General features: G+C 53.4%; 5 protein-coding genes across 5 annotated transcripts; 3 read left to right on the top strand and 2 right to left on the bottom strand.

The window, feature by feature from the left end:
• Window positions 1-630: 630 nt before the first annotated feature.
• On the top strand, window positions 631-5,781 carry PSV08DRAFT_410472 (isoleucyl-tRNA synthetase; the record flags this gene model as incomplete). The annotated part of the gene is made up of 3 exons (XM_014228231.2): window positions 631-634; window positions 682-2,168; window positions 2,586-5,781. The coding sequence occupies 3 exons, from the start codon at window positions 631-633 to the stop codon at window positions 5,676-5,678; spliced, it is 4,584 nt and encodes a 1,527-aa protein (XP_014083706.2). The 3' UTR covers window positions 5,679-5,781.
• A 3,894-nt stretch (window positions 5,782-9,675) lies between these two features.
• On the top strand, window positions 9,676-13,168 carry PSV08DRAFT_47211 (uncharacterized protein). The gene is made up of 6 exons (XM_014228233.2): window positions 9,676-9,913; window positions 9,979-10,630; window positions 10,679-10,845; window positions 10,898-11,490; window positions 11,551-12,352; window positions 12,412-13,168. Exons 1-6 carry the CDS (start codon window positions 9,715-9,717, stop codon window positions 12,897-12,899), a joined length of 2,901 nt encoding a protein of 966 aa, XP_014083708.1. The 5' UTR covers window positions 9,676-9,714; the 3' UTR covers window positions 12,900-13,168.
• An 804-nt stretch (window positions 13,169-13,972) lies between these two features.
• PSV08DRAFT_47224 (uncharacterized protein) lies at window positions 13,973-15,660 on the top strand. Its single transcript, XM_014228235.2, has 4 exons — window positions 13,973-14,177; window positions 14,240-14,567; window positions 14,633-14,806; window positions 14,865-15,660. The coding sequence occupies exons 1-4, from the start codon at window positions 14,022-14,024 to the stop codon at window positions 15,497-15,499; spliced, it is 1,293 nt and encodes a 430-aa protein (XP_014083710.1). The 5' UTR covers window positions 13,973-14,021; the 3' UTR covers window positions 15,500-15,660.
• On the bottom strand, window positions 15,661-17,417 carry PSV08DRAFT_47220 (uncharacterized protein). Its single transcript, XM_014228236.2, has 4 exons — window positions 17,238-17,417; window positions 17,022-17,173; window positions 16,550-16,942; window positions 15,661-16,465 (listed from the first exon to the last, which is right to left on the bottom strand). The coding sequence occupies exons 1-4, from the start codon at window positions 17,318-17,320 to the stop codon at window positions 15,822-15,824; spliced, it is 1,272 nt and encodes a 423-aa protein (XP_014083711.1). The 5' UTR covers window positions 17,321-17,417; the 3' UTR covers window positions 15,661-15,821.
• A 1,288-nt stretch (window positions 17,418-18,705) lies between these two features.
• PSV08DRAFT_307828 (uncharacterized protein) lies at window positions 18,706-20,161 on the bottom strand. Its single transcript, XM_014228237.2, has 3 exons — window positions 19,972-20,161; window positions 19,382-19,920; window positions 18,706-19,327 (listed from the first exon to the last, which is right to left on the bottom strand). The coding sequence occupies exons 1-3, from the start codon at window positions 20,019-20,021 to the stop codon at window positions 18,969-18,971; spliced, it is 948 nt and encodes a 315-aa protein (XP_014083712.1). The 5' UTR covers window positions 20,022-20,161; the 3' UTR covers window positions 18,706-18,968.
• Between the last annotated feature and the right edge of the window lie 265 nt (window positions 20,162-20,426).

The following is a 20,426-nucleotide window of genomic DNA, read 5'->3' on the forward strand; positions in this document are numbered from 1 at the left end:
GTATGGTGAGCGTACTTGTGCTGGTGGTTAGTATGGCGGGCGTTTGGTGTTGTGTCGAAGCAGCAAAGTAAACAATCGGTAAACACATGTTGCAGGGATCCCGAAGCGTCCAAGCTCAGACCACGCGCCATGTCCCTTCACCTTCACGAACCCCTCGCGCTACGTCAATGCAGACTTTCACTTGCATATCTTTGTGTCTACTGCGACAAAGAGGCTGATACTGGGATTACATCGCTTTATGAGCCGTTTGATCCGGCACTGCTCTGCTATCCTCCACGCCCTTCCAAATCCATGGATTAGGTGTGCTAGAGACGGACCCTGAAGCCCCGCCACCCCTCGTGCATCTACCGTACAATAGCTAGACAGCTGCATTTGTAGATACACCGCGCTGTCTTAGTGCCTAGGCCGTCCATCGCCCCGTGTGCGGTGTTGCGTCTCTCCTGTGGGCGTGCCATCTGTCCTCGTGGACAAGGGCACGAGCTCATCCCTATCACCTGTGAGCTAGGTAGCAGCGCATCCGCTAGCAAGCCTGCTACACTCTCTTCAAACACCTGTACTCTATACATCTCTACCCGGCCCACCATGGAGGATGGAAACATGCAGTTACAGCCAGGTCGCAGCATAGGCTTCATGAGTTGGTTACAGTAGCCTTTGCGCGGTACCAAGCTGACTGGAACACAGCCCTCGGTTGCTCACTGCACGAAGTACTGACGACCATCAAAGCCGAAGTCAAGACCTTTCCGCGCTTCCAGCTCTACCATGACGACTTCCACCCTATTTCGTCTCCAGTACAAGTCGTCCTCCCTGATAACGGTCTGCGCCTACAGTTCGACGGTCCTGATCAGCGGCTACGCCTTATCGAAGTGCTCGATTTCGCAAAAGCCCGATTGGTATACAAGGATATCGATGTTTACAAGCCTGCAGATGGAGGCTTCTCAGCGGGCCCACCGGGTCCGAGGTTCAGGCATGTCTACGACAAGCTACTAGGACCGACTTATGGCGGAGAGTATGTGCCACCAAAGTCGGAAGATCCAAACGCAATGGGTACATACAACCTGTCATATCCGGGCATAGCCTTTAATTTCCCTGTTCAACACTCTGCATATTCCCCCAAGAAGGACTTCATTTCGCTTCTGTCATCTTCTGCTACCGGTCCGGCAACATCCATGGCCGTCTTCAATGGGGAATCATGGCAGAAGGCTCGTGCGACTCTATTTACTGCGCCTCCCTCGAACCCAAGATCACTGATGCTAGGTAAAACGAAAGATAGTGGACCAGATGAGATTGAAACAGTCAAGGTACATGGTGAAGGCAGGATAGAGCTCGTGAGACGTTCAAGTCCCCCATTTTGGATTGTTCTTAGCGAGACGACACCCCAAGATCTGATCATGGAACTGGGAGCCCCAGATTCAATCTACCGCAAAAACGACCATCGGCTATCTATCCACAAAGATCGGAGAACAAGTGATGCATCAGATCTGTCTCCCGGTGGTCTCACACCCGATGAAGATTCAGATCCGGGCTCAGCCATAAGGAGCGACGATGAGGGTGCATGGGAAGACGATGACGATGCAGTTCTAGAGGCTCAGGAGCGGGAAATTGCTGCAGCAGAGCACTTCTACAATTACTATCACCACGGCTTCGACATATTAATCTCACAGCCCACGCAGATTTCGCCGCCTTCACCAACTGCTGAAAGGCGAGAGAGTGACGTACAGGACGCAGGGGAGCTCAGCGCGCAGCCTTTAAATCATCTCACCGCAACCAAGATAATATTCCATGGAAATATCCCAGGATCATACCAGTTCAATAGACATCGGAGAAGTAGATGGACTCTTGAACACGTCCCCTCAGCCATGTACCGCGAGCCGCTTAATTCTGAAATGGGTTTCGGTGATATCTCCGGACGCTTGAAGGAGGTCTTCAAACCGCATTATGAAAACGAGGAGCAGGAGCGATTACAACAGCGCGGTATGGCTCTGAATCGTGGTTGGGGTGATAGTCCCGGCAGCAGCTGCGAACTTCTCGGAGGATGGGAGGACAGTTCAGGGAGAAAGAGCAAATTTGCCAATGCTGGTAGTGTACTCATGGAGGGCGTCACGGATGTGGGTAACGTGGAGTTATTTGGGTTTCCTGGCATGGTCTTTGAAGTGCTCAAGAATGGGGCTGTGAGCTCTTTGACTGTTTACTAAGAATACACGATTTGAATTGGGGAGTCGAGGGTTGAAAGGCGTTCAGGGTACGGGTATTGAATGGATGACAGACGATCACAGCAGCTTAGATACCATAAAGATACGTTATTTTTACCTCACACGAGTAGTATATTCGAGTAATTGCAAAACACACTTGGTACAAACTGCAAAGCAACTCATCACCCCGCTATCTCCACCTTATCTCCGAAACCCCCCAACCCCAAAAAATAATCCAATGCAACTACCCGCCCCGAACTGCCACCACCAATTCCTTCCACCCACAATGCTATTATGCTAACCCCGACGCGTATCCTCCGCGCATCATGGTCCACCACCCTACGGCTCCCAAAATCAAATTTCCCGCCTAGACCGCTCCCCTCTGCGAACCGCGAGTACCTGCGCCGATGCACCGACGAGCTGTATGCCTGGCAGCGGAGTCCCGACCGCATTGTGTACCGAGGCCACTCTGAGAAGCAGCAGGATGGCCAGACGGCAGCTTCTGAAAAAGAGAAGGAAGGGCCTGCTATAACTAGTTTTACGCTGCATGATGGACCGCCATATGCAAATGGACCGCTGCACATTGGCCATGCGCTGAATAAGATTACAAAAGACGTGATTTGCAGGTTTGAGGTTGGGCAGGGGAAAAAAGTGTCGTATATCCCTGGTTGGGATTGCCATGGCTTGCCTATTGAAATCAAGGCGCTGCAGGCGCAGAAGAAAGATGCAGCGCAGACGGATGCGGTGAGTGTGCGCGAGGCAGCACGGGAATTGGCAGCGAAGACGATTGAGGAGCAGAAGAGCGGGTTTAGGGAGTGGGCGGTTATGGGGGAGTGGGAGAATGCGTATCAGACTATGGAGAGGGGGTTTGAGTTGAGGCAGCTTGAGGTGTTCAAGGTTATGTTTGAGAAGGGTTTGGTTTATAGGCAGTTTAAGCCGGTGTATTGGAGTCCGAGCTCAAGGACTGCGCTGGCGGAGGCGGAGCTGGAGTATGACGAGGGATTTAAGAGCTTGGCGGCTTTTGTGCGGTACCCTGTGAAGCTGTCCGAGGCACTTAAAGCTGGGGTGCTGAAGAATGTTGAAGATGAAGTCAGCGTGGTGATTTGGACAACGACACCCTGGACTCTACCAGCAAACAAGGCTATTGCAGTGCACCGGGATATGCAATATTGTATCGTCAAAGATGCAGGAAACAACAACGAACTAATCCTCATCGCTACTTCAAGAATACCCGAGTACGAAAAAATTCTCGAACACAAGCTCGAAATCGTCATATCGGAGCTCCGCGGCTCAGATCTCGCCAATCAAGTCCAATACGAAAATCCGTTCCAAAAGGCCTCTGGACTTCAACCCATCATCCACGCAGACTTTGTCACAGACTCGTCAGGAACGGGTCTCGTCCACCTTGCTCCCGGCCATGGAATGGACGACTACAACGTCTGCACGCCCCTCGGCATCCCAGCATTTGCTCCAGTAGACGACGCCGGCGCCTTCACCAAGGATGCATTTCCCGAACAGCCAGATCTACTAGAGGGCTTGCCAGTCACCGACATCAAGAAATCCGGCAGCAACGCCGTGTGCAACTACCTGCAGAAACTGGGGTTGCTGCGTGCAAAGCAGAATTATCGGCACAAGTACCCCATCGATTGGAGGACCAAGGAGCCCGTCATCACGCGAGCGACAGAGCAGTGGTTTGCAAACGTTGAAGGGATCAAGGATGCTTCGATGAAAGCGATTGCGAATGTTGCCTTCAAACCGGAATCTGGGCGGAGTCGTCTGGAGAGCTTCATCCAAGGTCGGAGTCAATGGTGCATTTCGCGGCAGCGCGCTTGGGGTGTGCCTATACCTGCTTTGTACAAGGTAGAGGGTGATAGACTTGAAGCGGCTATGGATTCAAAGGTCATCGAGCATGTCATTCAAGTCATCAAAGAGCGTGGCATCAATGCATGGTGGACCGATGCGCCAGATGATGCAGCGTGGAAGCCCTCGCACCTCAACGGCACATATGTACGTGGCAGGGACACGATGGACGTATGGTTCGACAGTGGAACAAGCTGGACTCTTTTGCCTCGGCGACAAGACGAGCCCGTAGCTGATGTATACCTCGAAGGCACCGATCAGCACCGCGGCTGGTTCCAGTCCTCACTCCTCACCCACGTTGCCACTCAACCGTACTCAACCGCCACAGTCAAAGCACCGTACAAGACGCTCATCACCCACGGCTTCACCCTCGACTCGGACGGCCGCAAAATGAGCAAGTCGCTCGGCAACGTCATCTCCCCCTTCCAAATCATGTCGGGCGAACTGCTTCCCCCCGTGAAGCGCAAGAAGCAAAAGGGTGTAAAGCAAGATGCAGGCGCAAGACAGGCTCCGACGTACGACTCCATGGGCGCCGATGCACTGCGCCTCTGGGCCGCAAGCAGCGACTACACGCGCGACGTCACCATCGGCCAGCCACTCCTCATGTCGGTGAACCAAGCGCTGCACAAGTACCGTGTCACGTTCAAATGGCTTCTCGGCATCTTCTCTCTCCCCTCGTGTCCCCCACCCTTTGTATCCTTCAACAGCCTCGTCCCATGCACAAGCGACTTTGGCGAACTAACAGATCGCCTCGCGGTGCACCGCCTGGTGCAAGTAAGCAGCGAAGCGCATGCTCACTTTGCAAACTACGACTTCTTCAAGGGCCTCAACACGCTGAACAAGTACATCGCCATGGATCTCAGCGCTTTCTACTTTGAGACGCTAAAAGACCGAGTGTACACGGGGGATACAGCGGATGGCCAGACGCTACAGCGTGTTCTGGGCTTGATTTTCTACGAGCTGCTGCAGATGCTGGCGCCAGTGTGTCCGTTGCTTGTCGAGGAAGTATGGGATCATGTCCCTGCTGCCCTCCGAGACCAGAGTATTCATCCTGCGCGCGCAACGTGGGAGCGGCTTGCGGCGCTGCCCGAGTCTGAAGCCAAGAGCCTGGAGCGAATCAGCGGCGTGGTGGCGACGCTGGGTGCTGCGATTAAGATTGCGCAAGAGAGGGTTCGGGCGGAGAAGAAGATTGGCTCGAGTTTGGAGTGTGCGGCGACTGTCTATCTGCCTGCGTCCAGCATCAACATGTTGGGTGAGGCCTTCGCAGCAGCCATGCACCCACTGAATCTCAAGGCTGAAGACATGGAGAATCAACTGGCAGCCTTGTTTGTCATTAGCGAGGTGAGAATACGCCTTCTGCCTGATACTTTGGCTGGCGCCTCTTCAAGTGGGCAACTCGGCTTTGTGGCGGAAGATGCGGAGCAGATGAAGCGGCAATGGGCGTGGGTGGAAGAGGAAGCTATGGCGCCAAGTGGAGACCAAGGTAACGATTTGCTTGCAAAAGCACGCGTGCTGGTGCATCCCCCTAGTCGGGAAAAGTGTCCGAGGTGCTGGCGCTTTGTCAAGGAAGAAGCGGAGGATGTGTGTGGCAGGTGTGCGCATGTTGTGGAGAAGCAGGGTGGGGTCTAAAGAGTGCTGTTACTGTGGAATATAGCATGGCTCTCTACTGGGCTTGTATAATATATATGTATATGTATGATGGCGATGAATCAAACACCCATGTGCTCCTTTCCTTTAGTGAGCACTCAGCCCATTCACGTCTGGTAGATTTTTTCTTGTGCTTGTTTGCCGTAAACTGACGAGATTTGTCTTTCGAGTTGGGAAATGATGACCACAATAATTCTTCCAGGCGTGCTTGGCGTACAGGATATGCCTCGTATGGAGCCCAATAGAAAAGGGTACACGGCCTACTCGCGATAGGAGCCAGAAGCTTACCCAAAGGTTTTGGATGTGGTAGTTTTTATCGAGTCAGCGTGCTCAAGTTTGTGCCGGGACGTGTTCCCTGTCCAACTAGCAAATGGTCTTGCCCCCACATAGTACGTGGTCGGGATGGCTTAGAAGCTTTGCTGACCTGCAAACGCGTCACTGTGCTTTGTTATGTGAGAATTTAGGTTCACGACAGAGGTGTCAAGGCTAGTTAGTTGTGTTGAGGGTTGAAGTTGCAGAAAGGGCTGGATACGATAATGGCCGACGCCCAAGTTAGTTGTCTAGGCCCCCCCCAGGCAATATTGAGCCACATCCTTGGGGCGGACTTCCAGTGCAGAGGGTTTGGAAGGTAACCCGAACCCAGCTGAGTGTTTGCTCATGCTGCCCTCCCTGCCAAGGCTGTTTTTCGTTTGAAAGGACCAGTAAGAAGAAGGGGGGGGAGCGAACGAAAAGAAACAGAATTTGGGAAATGCAAAAGCCTCTAGCGTTGTGTGACATTGGGCTGCGCTGTCGTGTGCTGACTACGGCGAGTTTGTGTATTATAGGTGACTAGCCTAGGACATTGCAATTGTAGACGACATTTGACGCAGGGCTAGGAATAGCTTACACTGAATGGTGGCTAAGCATTCGGCAGTTGACATCCGTACCTAGGCGGGAGTGGCCAGATTACGCGGATACGAGGCAGAGGTAGATGGGCAAAGCAAGTTTTAGTTTGACTTTGGTCTGGAAGCGGGGGGTTCAGTAAGAGAGCCTCCATCGAGAGGCGACTGTTCGATTTAGGAAGGGTTTGGGCCATTGGGCCAATCCAAGAGAGTGACTGCGGTGTTATTATCTGAAATAGAAGTAGCCTCATATCCACATTGTTAGCCACGATTGTGCTATCTGTTCGGTGCTGATTGGCTTGTTGGCCGGCCATGGAGTTCCAATTGCATGGTCACAGCAATATGCTAATCAATATGGAATCCACAGTTGGGCGTCATTTGACATGTGGGCGCGACGAGGGAGAATTGAGCCGATGGACGAAGAATGGGCAGAGGAAGGATGGTTGGCGCGAGAAGCTTGGCGGGGGGGACAGGCTGAATGGTGCAGCAGACGGGACGAGAGCCTGGACAGTGGCCGTGAAGCAGTTCATGGCTGTTTGCAGGTGCAGGCGTTGACCCCGGATTTCAGCTGACCAAGATGCGCGATCAGCAGCCTTGTCAAGGTCTTATCTCGTCAGCTAGCGATGCGGGCAAGGGCCGGCATGAAGGCGAGGCCAAGCGGGCGGGCAGGGTTGAAGGGCATGTGGGCGAATTAGAGCGGGGAACGCGGTGTCTGGCTGTTCGCCGCTGGCGGCAGTGGGTGGAGTGAGCAGAGTGACCTCACAGCACAGCAGCGTGTTAGTGTGGTGGGCACGGGCCTAGCGCTGCTTACGTGTAGCGAAGCCGAGGCTTCGGCAAGCAGCAGTACACATGCCGATCTGCTGGCTAGACCAGCGGGCTAGGCTGTGTGGGAGAAGGGCAAGGCTGTGCGAAGAGCATGTCGATGACTATCTATTTGGGTACTTGTAGGTAGGATTGTCCATGCTACCATGCTACGTTTGATGCGCATTTGCCGCGCCGTCGGCTGCCGTTAATCCATGTGAGCCAGCAGGGAGGCAGATTGCAAAGGCGCCCTGTGCCGGGTGTCTATTTGGAGAGGGGGGCGGGCTGGAGAGCTGGGAACAGCTGGGAAGTGGGAGATGGAAGCAGCAGTTGGGGCTGGGGGCTCACGATCAGCCGTCGTTGATCAGCAAGCATCTTTCGCCTGCAACAGCGGACCGAACAGGGGCTCAACAGTTGGACCCCACAAGCGACAGAGGGCAGCGGAGAGAGAGTTCGCCGTCGCCACTTCCAGAAGCTTTCTCTGGCTGGGATGCTTGCGGGAGATGACGACGGCTGTGTGGCGACAAAGGGCGGGGGGGGGGGGGGGGGGGTGTCAGACGGAGCGCACAACTGGCGGGGTGGTGGCAGAGGCAGGCAGAGACAGGCAGAGACAGGCAGAGGTCGAGGCACACGGGCTGCCAGCGCACCTGGGGGAGCGAGTGTAGGGGAGAGGAAGGGAGGGCAGGGCAGGGCAGGGCAGGGCAGGGCAGGGCAGGGCAGGGCAGGGTATGGCATGGCATGGCAGGACAGGGCAGGGCAGGACGGGGGCTAGCGGGGCGAGGGAGGTGGCAGGCAGAGGCAGCAGGAGCGGTAGCAGGTAGAGAGCAGCAGGCGCAGGTAAATGTATGCACAGCACTGTGTGCCGCATGGTGGAGGGAGGATACGAGGCCCACGGACGGTGGACCAGCCGTGGGAAGCGTTTCAGGACGGAGCCCGTCCTGCAGCCAAGCTTGCGCGAGCGGCTCTGGCGCACACACACACGCACACACACGCACACACACACACACACACAGACAAGGGACGAGCGCGCGAACCGGCGGCGCTGGCCTGCAGGGCGACCGGGTGGCCCGGCTGGGAGTTGGGCAGGGCAGAGGGCGCTGGCCATGGCGGGCTGAGACGGGAGGGCGGGGGATTAGTTATTGGAATGGGGGATGGATGGGGAATATTGGACGGGGGCGGACGCGCGCTGGGGCGAGGGCAGGGCTGGCAAGGGCTGGCAATGACGCGGCGGAGCATTTGGCGGACCGACAAGCTTCCAGAAGGCTTAGGTGCTTCGACGGCGGTGCTGTTGAAGGCGCGGGTGGGGACTTGCCCACTGCAGACTGGCGCACTGGCCCGCCCTGCTCGTTCCGTCTCGAGTAACCCAATCACCGCGCCACGCCTGCATCAATCCTCTCCTCGCTCTGCCCTTGCACCCTCTCCCACGCCCACGCCCATATACCACCCTCACCATCCTCCCGCGACCACCCATGCCGCTCCCACTGCAGCCCCTTCTGCGAGTGCGCTGCATGCGACACTGACGCCCACCACCACCACCCCCTGCGTCGCCTCTTGCGCCTGCCAGAGCCCTCTCTCGCTGACACGCCAAAGCAGCCCTCTCCCGTCTACACGACCACGTCCCATCTCCTCTGCCCTGCTGCCCTACTACCACCACCACCACCACTAGTCCTGCCACTACCACCACCACCACCACCACTGCCACCACCACCACCACAACAACAACAACAACAACCACACCCACTCTCGTTTCCACCCGTCCACGACGCCGCCCTCCGTGTCCGCTGCTCCTCCCACCTTTTGCATACTTTCTGTCCCGCCCTCCTACGCCGACGCGCCTGCTCTCCACGTCTGCCCTCGTCCTGCCCGCTCCCGCTCCCGCTCCCACACACGACACGAGACCAACTGCCAGGCACCGCCCGAGCCGCCTCCTCCGCGCCTGCCTTCCTCGTTGTCGCATTCGCCATCAGCGCCCTCCTTGTCCTGTTGTAAACAATTACCCAGTCCCCGTGTCGTGTGCGCTCCCTGCCGCTCGCGACTCCGCTAGCATCCCTGGGGCTTCCCATCGACGTCGCTGTTTCAGACTGCATCTCGGACCACCAGGCGCATTGCCACCATCTCGTTTGTCCAATCCCCCCACGCTGCTAGACCTGTTGCATCGTTTGCATCCGTCCTGCGCTCACTGTCTTGCGACCCCGACGCTGTCTCTCTCCCCCCAACTTTCCAACCTCAACCCACCACCCCCCCCCTCTCCACCCCCATTTTGCGACATCACCATCTCGCCCTCCCCTCTGCGCTGGAGACCAGTGCTGGCTGGTCGCCGCACATAGGCGGAGAAAATGGACCATGGCGCGTGCAACGTAGTCTACATTGACCGGCGGGCCAACGACGAGCATGTGCGCAAAGAGAACCTGTCCAAGTCGCTTGTCGCCCGGACGAGCACTGGAAATGTAGGCCAGAGCTACTTCGCCATGGGCAAGACGTCCCCGCGCGAGGTCCACGACAATGTCGAAGCCATGCTGTCCATCTCCACCGAAGGTACGACGAGAGCGCAATTCGCCCAACATGGCCATGACTACCGCCCTACTAACAACCTCGTCCAGTACACATCTGTAGCACAGGCCGGGCCTGTCTCCAGAAGATCAACCAACTTATTGATGACACCAAGACCGCCATCCCTACCTTTGTCATAATAGATATTCCCTTTGATGAAGAGCAGCGCATGAAACGCCTATCTCGCGAACCACGCACGCCCTCGCCCACGTCGTCGCGCATGAACCGCATGGACACTGCCGAACCAGACGACATCTACGCCATGCACCTGCTCACTCACATTGCTTCGGAGATATCGTCCCGCAATTTCTCCAAACTCGTCGTCCCCGTAGTCATGCTGTCAGGAGTCACGCTGGACGAACCATCGACATCTGGTCCGCTCCCTTCGCCCGGTCTCCACATGTCATTTCCGCTTGGTGATACCGTCCGATTAACGCGCTATCTCGATGCCGGCGCTGTCGACGTGCTGACTAGTCCCATGTCACGAGAACGTATGCTTGGCTTGGCTGTCCACGCCTATCGGCTACAAAAAGAGTTCAACCGGGAAGAAGCAAGTTTTCTGACCACTAAGCGCAATCGGAAGCTGTCTTGGGTCGGCGTCGACGATGCGAAACCGTATGCTTATCTGCGTGAGGCCATGGTCTCGAATCTGATGACTGGCATTTGCAATCCAGAAACCGTGGGAGATTCTCTCGACTCCATGTGCGTATGCGCTGCGGCATGATAAAGGTGTATGGCTAATCATCCTAGGGACTTTCATCTCGACTACGACCGCAAGGTACTCGTGGAAAACGCAGTGGGCGTCTGGGCATTTTCGGCTCATGACTTTACTGACGATGAGCTGCTCTATGGCGCTTTGGTAATGCTCAAGCACGCGTTGCAGATGCCCGAGCTGGAGCGATGGGCAATCACCGAAGGCACGTGCGCATTGCATTTCACTGTGCCGCTTTCCTGCTAACAGGTTGCTAGACGAGATGATTGTCTTCCTTTTGGCCAGTCGTACGGCATATAACGAGTTCGTCAAGTACCATAACTTCCGCCATGTTGTCGATGTCCTCCAGGCTCTTTTCCACTTCCTCGTCCGAATAGGCACCCTACCTATGTACCCACCCGACACACGCAACGTATCTGCCCCCAAGTCGCCGATAGCCTCGCTTCTCAAGCCGTTCGATGCGCTCACGCTGCTGATTTCTGCCATTGGACACGATGTTGGCCACCCCGGTGTGAATAATGCCTTCCTAGTTGCATTAAATGCACCATTGGCGCAACTTTACAACGATCGTTCCGTCCTAGAATCATTCCATTGCGCCGCTTATTCCCAGATTCTACGGCGATACTGGCCAAGTGCTTTCTCCGACACCGCAATGCGCAAGTTGATGATCAACAACATTCTTGCAACAGATATGGGTCTCCATTTCAAGTATATGAGCGATTTGGGCAACCTGCAACAAAAAGTTGCTCACGACCAAGGAGCTGTGGACGGTTGGAGTGCCAAGGTTCAAGAAGAGCAAAAAGATCTGACCTGTGGTTTGCTCATAAAATGTGCCGATATTTGCAATGTGGTGAGTTTTTTCTTTTCTGGAGCGCATGCCCCGCAACCCATCCTAATCTAGATTCTGTAGGCGCGAAAATTCTCAACCGCTGCTAAATGGGCCAACATCCTCACAGACGAATTCAGCAATCAAGGACTCATGGAAGCGGAACTCGAGATGCCCTCATGTCTTTTTGGAGGGCCACCGGTGCGCGAAGACATTGTTAAGCTCGCTGAGTCGCAAATCGGATTTATGAATATATTCGCCAGGCCGTTATTCGAGGCCGTCACGGACATTCTACCCGCTATGCAATTCGTCGTCGACGAGATTCTGACCAACAAGGCTATTTGGGAAAATAGAATAGACGAGGAGCGGCAAAAAAAGAGAAAGAACAAGAATATGAACCTTGGTCTGCTGACATCAGGATTTTCTGTCGATCCAACCCCGAGCCCACTTTCAGGAGGACCAAACAAGTCGCCCTTGAAGATACCCCTGAGTGCGATCAAGACCATCTCGCCTGAAGAAGCGGCTCGCCGAGGATCAACTGGCTCAATACAAGCGGTAGCCGCAGCATCCGACTCAAGAAGATCATCCATCGTCGACAGGAGCTCACGGCGGTCGTCCACTACACCTGTACCGGGTCAAAGGCCCATGGGCTCTAGCGAAAACGTGACCTCGTCCAGAAGGGGCAGCCGGGACCCAAGTCTTACAGCGATTTTGGTCACCCAAACTCCAAATGGATCTGATCAGGCTACAAAGGGGCAAGGTACAGGTCCCGATGATCGCTCAAGGGCGGATCGCAAGGACACTTTGACAAGACCTTCTTCAATGATCAAGGATAGAGATAGCCCCAGACCTGTCACGGCTCCATCGCATGCCAGGCGCAGTCAAGGTGAGTTTGAAAGATGAATTTCAATTCTACAAAGCCGTGCAAATCTAACATTGCAAAAGCTCTCGATCCTTATCCAATAAAACAACCATCGCCTCAGAGCCACTCCCAGGTTGATCTGTCTCATAGTGAGAACGGAAACCTTGATGGCTCAAAGCTTCAGCCCTGGGACACTAACAATAAGCTGAGCGCAGATAGCAACGCAGCCCGTTCCGACGTCTCGCGCGACTCAAGCTGGTGGCGGCAAATGGGTTCACGGCGACGTACTCGCGATGGGAGGAATGGCGAAATGGAAGCACGAACTCATGTCAAGGAATCTACACCAGAGTCTCTGGTTCCTCCAAACGCCGATTCGCCCACCGTGTCGCCCACCTGTTCAAGCCCCGGTAGGAAAACCACAACAACGGGCAAGATCATGAGCTTTTTTAAACGAAAGCCAAACAGCCAAAGGGAGCAGCCAGAGAAGCAATTGTCTAGTTTTGGCAGTTCTTCACAGTTGCGAACCCCACAGACCAGCGACCCAGGCCGATCACTCAACAGCGATGATTGATTTCAGCATTCCTTTTCGACGCCTCTATTGACCTTACATTAATGACAAACGCCGCATCCGAACCACGGTATTTCCTTTAGTCTCAACATACCATTTCAAAAGCAGTTCTTGGTCTCTGCAGCACTTGCTTTTCGGGTTTTCTTCGTCTCTGGCAATTGCGGGCTATGATACCTCTTACACGCGATGTGGCAGGTGCCAGCAATAAGTATGGATAACACCACTTGTTTCTAGCCTTCCCTTGGTCTACCTCTGGGTGTTTTCTGGTGCATCATCGTCCACGTTCTGATTCGGCGCGCGCATTCCTGGCACAGCATCTTTCAAGCTTGTCTTTTTCCCGCACCTTCACTCGTCTCGCTTCATTTTGTATTCTCCTTTGTCAATTATCTTTCATCTTGGTGTGCGGCGCTTTAGCTGAGCAGCATGCATTATTCGAGGCAGCAACCATTTGTTTTCCTTTCTTTTCTTTTTCCAAGGCCTCCATATTGAGGGAGGGCTAGTCGTGTTGCTCTATCGGCGGCAAGAATCGGTCGCATATGTTTACGCGGCTTCCTTGTTTTTACGGGTAGAAGATATCAGGCATGGGGTCAGCATTTTGGGGCTGACAGAAGAACGATGTTGTTGCAGCAGTCGGAATGGTAGAACTGGGGCGAGGGCACCCGAATCGGCTCCTTCCTTACCTCCTCTGGGAGAAGGTGCCATGTCTACTATCCTAAGCTCATTGGTATCGCTCAGCGAAATGACGATAAACTCTCTGTAATGAAATGTATATTCTCAATGTCTCAACTCATACAATTGCACACATATATACACACACACTACGTTGCTAGTTGTCTGTGACAAAAGGAGGAAAAGGTCTTGCAGCATCCCGTGCCCGTTAAACAAATACGATCTCTCGTATTCGGATCCTCACATACGACAACGCATCGGCGGACACCGATGTCCTTTATCGTGGTCACGAGCTACTGTCACAAAAGTGGTCCTTGTAAGTCTTAGCTACCTATTCCAGGCTAGCGCATCTAGCATAGTCCGGCGCTAAACCCCACTTGCTACCTTAACAACACCACCCCTCAACTCCAGCTTTGCATTGACCGCTCATCTTCTCTCATAAACTACATTACAACCATGGATGACAAAGTAAAGTATCTCCTCTCGCTCAGTGCGGTACGGGACCGCTCAAAGATTGTGGGAGAGGCAGCCGCAGCTGGAAAGCTGAGTCATTTTGATGTACACGAAGAGCGATTGGGCGAGGCTGCAGATTATGTGACATCTGTCATCAAGGTTTGTTTTGAAGAATTCGTCGTTTTGAATCTACTGTGATTGCTGATGTTGTGTATCTAAAGCGCGATTATGGCCCAGACAAGTTCCATACTATTCCCCCACACGGCCGATGGCAGCATTTTGAAGTCGGCAACGTTCCCCGCATATCCACGCTTCTTGAGGAATGGAAAAAGGACGGATCTGAAGACTTGGAGATTACACGCCGACTGATCGATTTGTTTTTTGTTTCGGTACTGTTGGATGCTGGAGCGGGTGACCACTGGCGATATGTGGAGCCAGGAACGGAGCGCGAGTACGAACGCAGTGAGGGAATCGCAGTTGCCAGTCTGTACATGTTCAAGAGCTTGAGTTTTGCTGCTGCCAAAAACGAGAAGCAGCCAATTGTGGATGGTCAGTATCAGATTCGACACTGGACTACTCGCTATGGAATGAATGGCTGACCGATTTGTGTACAGGAAGAGGCCTGCAAGATTTGAAGACAGAAGAACTTGCAAATGGCTTCCAGATTACAGACAAGAACCCGATGTTGGGTGTCGAATCTCGTGCCAACCTCCTTCGTAGCCTTGGAAAATCACTCTTATCTCACCCCGAGGTCTTTGGCCAAGAAGGTCGTCCCGGAAATGTTGTCGGTACGCGCTATTCTCCGCTTACTACATGCCCCTATTATACTCACCAACCACAATACAGATTTCATGAAGAAGTCTTCCGACTCTTCAACCTTGGACGTACTCGTATTCTGGGACATTCTCCAGAAGCTACTCATTCCCATCTGGCCACAAGACCGTACAAACGTCAGCGGTCAACCTCTTGGCGACGCGTGGCCCCTGTCTACCCTGAAGACCCAATCATCTTCGCCAAGTGCTGATGAAACCGACTTCATTCAGCCGTTCCACAAACTAACACAGTGGCTTGCTTACTCTCTCATGGTGCCATTCACACGTATCCTCTCACTACAGTGGAAGAACGCGTCTTCGCTTACTGCTTTGCCCGAGTACCGTAACGGCGGCCTATTCGTTGATCTCGGAGTCTTGACACTTAAGCCTGCTTCTCTCGAGCGCGGCATCAAAGCCTCATCCGATGGCACTGGACTTCCAGCTTTCAGTGCAGGTGACGATGTCATCGTTGAATGGCGCGCCATGACTCTGGTCTTGGTAGACAAGCTGTACAAGCTAGTCTTGCAGCGCATGGAAGGAGTGGATCTCAGCATGGCGCAGTTGCTGGAAGCCGGCACCTGGAAGTCTGGCAGAGAAGTTGCCAAGGAGAAGAGGCCTGCGACAAAGAGTAGCCCGATTATCATCCTGAGTGATGGTACTGTGTTCTAGAGATACGGCTTTAAGAACAGAAAAAAAAACTTGAAGTCTTGAATATTGAAATTCCACTACCAAGTGCCCCTGAAAAATTGTTCGTCTTCTTCTTCTTCTTCTTCTTCTTCTTCTTCTTCTTCTTCTTCTTCTTCGTCTCCTTGCTTCCTTTCAAGACCAAAAAGTCCCTGAAGATTTACAGATTACAAAAAAAAAACTCCCCGTCGCGCTTCCCACATACACACACAAAAATATCCTACACATACGCTGGTTAAACGAGATTGAACGTAACCAAAGTAAAGGGGAAGAAAAGAAAAAAGAAAAAAAAAACACCTCAGCATCTTCATCTCCGCGTCTCCACCCTCTGCGTATCCATTTCCCCCCTCCTTTCCGCCATATCATCCAAAATCTCAATAAATCCCAAACCCTGGGGCGTCGCCCGCCCTCTACTCGCCATCTGCTGCTCCTCTTCGCGACCATCGCCGCCATCGCCCTCGCTCTCCCTCCTCACCTCACCCAGCGTGTGCTCCCGCCACACCGGCATGACCCTGGCGTCCTCGGCAGCGCGCGGCTCCCCAACGGCAACCCCGATCATGTCGGCCTCTTCATGCGGATGCTCGTACTGCGTAGCCAAGTCGACCTTTTCTTTGTTATCGTCCCAGCTCCACTTCCTGCTCGCGGGGCTGACGACGGCGGTGCTGCTGCCGCTGAGCTCGGGGCTCGCGGGGGAGCCTGAGTCGAGCTCGTTGCGGGGTTCGTCGCCTGAGAGCTCAGAGGGTCCGCGCGCGTGGCTGTACATGCTTTTGTGGGTGCGGAATTGGGCCGGGGTTTGGGGGGTGGTGGGGGTGGAGATGGGGAGTTCTTGGGGTGTGGTGTAGTTGTGGGCTGCTACTGAGGGGTCGTAGTTGTGCTGGTACGTGTGGGTGGTCGAGGGGTTGTAGAAGCCGTTTGGATGGTTGGGGTTGGGAGAGGTGTAGGAAGGAGGTGCTGTGTGGGTGTTTCTGTTAGTATTGAATCTGAGAGTGAAAGGGGATTTGGATCAAGTGAAGAATGTTTTTTTTTTCGACTTACAATCAGAACTTTGATTACGGTAGTGCTTATTGTGGAACTCGCTCATGCCGTTGACGGGTAATCCGTCTCCGTTTGTTTCGCCATAGTGCTCGGCTGCTTTTGCTTTTGCCTTCTTCTTCCTTCGTAGACATAACCACCATACGATAATGCCGATTATAGCAGCTATGGCGAATGCGCCGCCTGCTGCGCCGCCTGCTATAGCCCCTACTGGTACGCCGTCATCCGATTTTTTTGCTTCAGCAGATGGACCTGAGGTGCTGGAAGTTGTCGCAGACCCAGTAGCATGATATGCGCTGCGCAAGTCATCACGGTTCAAGATTGCGGGTTCGAGATCACCGTCGGGACAGCCAGATTGGGCACATGGATTCGTTTTGCAGCAGCCCCAAAATGTTTCTAATGCACGTCAGTCATCGCCATGGCGTGCGGGAAAGAAGACCGATACCAAGATCGGCGGATCATCTCAAGTACTTACGTCCGGCAGTGCAGGTATAAAACTTGCTTCCAGTCCCGCATGTAGCATCGGGAAATGTGCCATATGCTTTTGGATCGAAAGCACCTGGGTAAAGGTTGCCTTGGGCGCAAGTGATGTCGCATGGGTCTCTTGCGCAGCAGCCGACAAAGTATCTAACAATTATATTAGACGCTAGTAGAGTATGGAAGTAGAGATGAATATGGACAATCCACTTACGTTCCATACCCACAGGCCCACCAGGTTCCTCCTGAAGGACATGACGGCGAGAAAGCCTGTCGCGCTGCAAGGTAGGCTGACATATTATACTAACAACCGACTCCGCGGTCGCAAATAGAGTATCCGCTAACACTTGCGTGGACTCGAAACCCTCCACTCACAATCACGTCAATAGCAACAAAAATGATACCGTCACTCGAAAAAGGAGCGAACAGGAATAAGGTACCGATTAGACAGAGAAAGAAAGAAAGTCAGATGCAAGAGACTGCAAGAAAGTATGGCTGGCCGGGTCTCACAACCGAGAGAAAATCAGGCGACCAGACCTACAGCCCATGTATCTCAGCGGAAGGAAGCTGGGAAGGGAAACAAACGAGGGAAATCACGTCAAGAAAAAAAAAACACGAGAGCTGATCGAGACCGCCCCTCCCTCCCCCAAGAGGCCATAATAGCCGCAGCGAAACAAAGCCGCAGCAACTATGCAAAGCGCAGGCCCAGCCTGTGTGCCCAGCTCCTAGTACTATCTACGCTTTCTCTTCCTTCGCCTCTTCAGCAGATCCCCAAAGCGGTAAACTAACGCCCTAATCTTTGCGGCGCAGCCACGCACACCTACATGCACATACTACAAAGGAAAAAAAAACAAAAAAAACGGCGATTTAAATCTTTTGCACCAGGACAAGAAAACGACCAGCTTTCGGGCGGCCGACATACACACATACAGAGAGCGAGCGAGAGCACATTGCCCATACATGTTCAAAGTACCGCCCATCCCCAAGCCCCAGCCTCTCTCTCCCCATTCGCACCGCAAGGGAACAGCCAACCTAGGCACATTTGGCGTGCAGGATAACCTCAGCACTAACGTCGAAGGATGCAGCCGCTCATTCGTGCGATGCCGCAGCCCGGAACAACATCTCTTGGGGGCTGAAAAAAACCCCCCCAAGAGCGGGACAATCCTCCCCAAGCTTGCATATCTCGCGGCGCTACGTGCGGGAAACAAAAGAACCAAGGAAAACAAAAGGAAGAGGAAAGAACGTTGGGAAAAAAAAATTGTGTATTTTGCATTATTTACCCAAGGGGTAAAGTTGGGGCAGTAGTTAAGTAGTTGGTAGTAAGGAAAAGAAAAAAAGTTGAAAAGGATTGGATTGGAGGCACAAAAAGAGGGCGGGGGGAGCGAGAGAGAGAGCGAGAGAGAGAGAGCTCTTTTAGGTGGGTTTAGTGAGATTGAATGGAAGCACATACCCCGCATTGGGTGTTAGTGGATATCTGGTCGGTGGCGGCCGCAGTCAGGTGGTACACATTACGTAGAAAAGCTGACGGGCGGCGGCGTCTATTCCTGGTGGTTTGTGAGGGAGGTAAGAGTCGGAGGTTACATCATTTTGTCGGTTGCAAACCGCCACCCCCCCCCCCTTCCCCCGAGGGCAGCCTCGTCTTATATTACCAAGACTTTCTCTCTCTCTTTTCTCGGCGGCCCAGGTATCCTGGATTGTGCGTTGGGCTGACAGGGGCAGAAAAGGAAGAGTTACAGTAGTAGGTACATATGCATATGTATGAATCTTTCTGGATTCTCGGGATTACTATTTCTGTTGTTTTTGGACTGGGTATATATACAGGTAAATGGAAGCTAAGTAAGTAAGGGTATGTGAGGATGAAAAACCACCCAAATGCGAATAAGACAATGCGAAGAAATGTTAACGCGCCGAATCCCAGCTAAATAGCTCCTTACAATCACTCTTCTCACTGTTGACCAGTCGAAACACCAAGCCCTTGACGGCTAGCTCGTTTCGCCATGTCGCCGGAGAATTCTTGTTGTGTAGGCAGTGGAGAAACGAATGGACTGGCATATGGTGACTCGAGTTCTGAAGGGCCAGGGCGGGCTGTGGCATCTGCAGGAAGTTCTGAGAATCGTCGGTTGTCCATGACATTTGAAGCGCCAGCTGGAAGCTCAGAGAATCTGTTATGGGACGAGGAAGAATCCGCAGGGAGCTCTTGTGGCTCGGTTGCGTGGCTGGCGTACTGATGGTACGACTCATGTCCCTTGCCGGGCGAGGTGGCCTGGTAAGAATTCTGGATTGGAGCCGAGTATGTAGGAGGTGCTGCTTTCAAAGTTAGCCGGTGAAGTAGGACAAGAAGCGAGTGACTCGACATACGTGATTGACCTCCGTAATGCCCTGCGGCAGCACTGTGGTTGTTCTTCTCATTGCTGTTCATCATAGGCATCATGGTGGCAGCACCCATGTCGCCTTCTGTTGTCTTCTTGTTCTTCCTTTTACGGAGCACAATGAAGATGATGATTCCGATAATGGCCAAAACTACGACTCCTCCGATAACACCACCGACAATAGCGCCCGTGTTACTCTTCCCTGAATCTGAAGCGTTCTCCTTTTTGTCCTGTGTTACGTATGCGTTGAATTGCTCTGGTCGCTCCATGAATGCAGGTACCAAGTCTCCTTGCGCACATGTTGCTGGTGGAGTTGCAGCACAGGGATTCGACTTGCAGCATCCCCAGAAACTGTCGCCTGCATTACACGTAAAGAAGTCGCTAGCACTTCCGCAGGATGCATCAGGCCATTCACCATGGTGGGAGATATTGTAGCCGCCGGGTCGAATATTCCCTTGCACGCAACCATTCGAGCATGGGTCCGACGTGCAGCATCCTACGAAATTACTACCACTGGCACAGGCATACCTGGAGTTTGTCAGTGTCAAAATTTTCATCAAAGTTGAGCTCAGTTGTTACCATTTGCCCCCGAGTGGGCAGTGAAAATCGAAAAAGGAAGCATTAGACATGATAGGCGCACAAAGTATAATACAGAATGTGCCTTTGGTTTGCGCCGACTGCGCTTGTGTTTATTGAAGTTTACTAAGTGGAAACAAAGAGAAGAAACTACGGCCAAAGCGACAGCAAGTACAACAGGGAGACGGCCGATGTGATAAAGAATAGGGCGAAGCAGGTAATTCAAAGAGGAACAGCACACGGAAGATGTGGGCCCCCTCAAGTATCCAGGCATGCAGAGTGAACGCCTGAACGGGGCGTAACTTCGTCTGCACGGCCTTGGGAAGGCGCCGATTGCGCCACGCACCAACCGAAGCCTGCGCATGACCTAATGTAGGCTAATTGTCTCTTTTCTCCATGGTGGCTGGTAGGGACTGTGATATTTTGGTATCTTGTGAGAAGCTTGGCCGCGTAGTTGA

This window comes from Bipolaris maydis (assembly GCF_028858645.1).
Source record: "Bipolaris maydis strain C4 unplaced genomic scaffold PSV08scaffold_9, whole genome shotgun sequence".
NCBI classification, from domain to species: Eukaryota; Fungi; Ascomycota; class Dothideomycetes; order Pleosporales; family Pleosporaceae; genus Bipolaris; species Bipolaris maydis.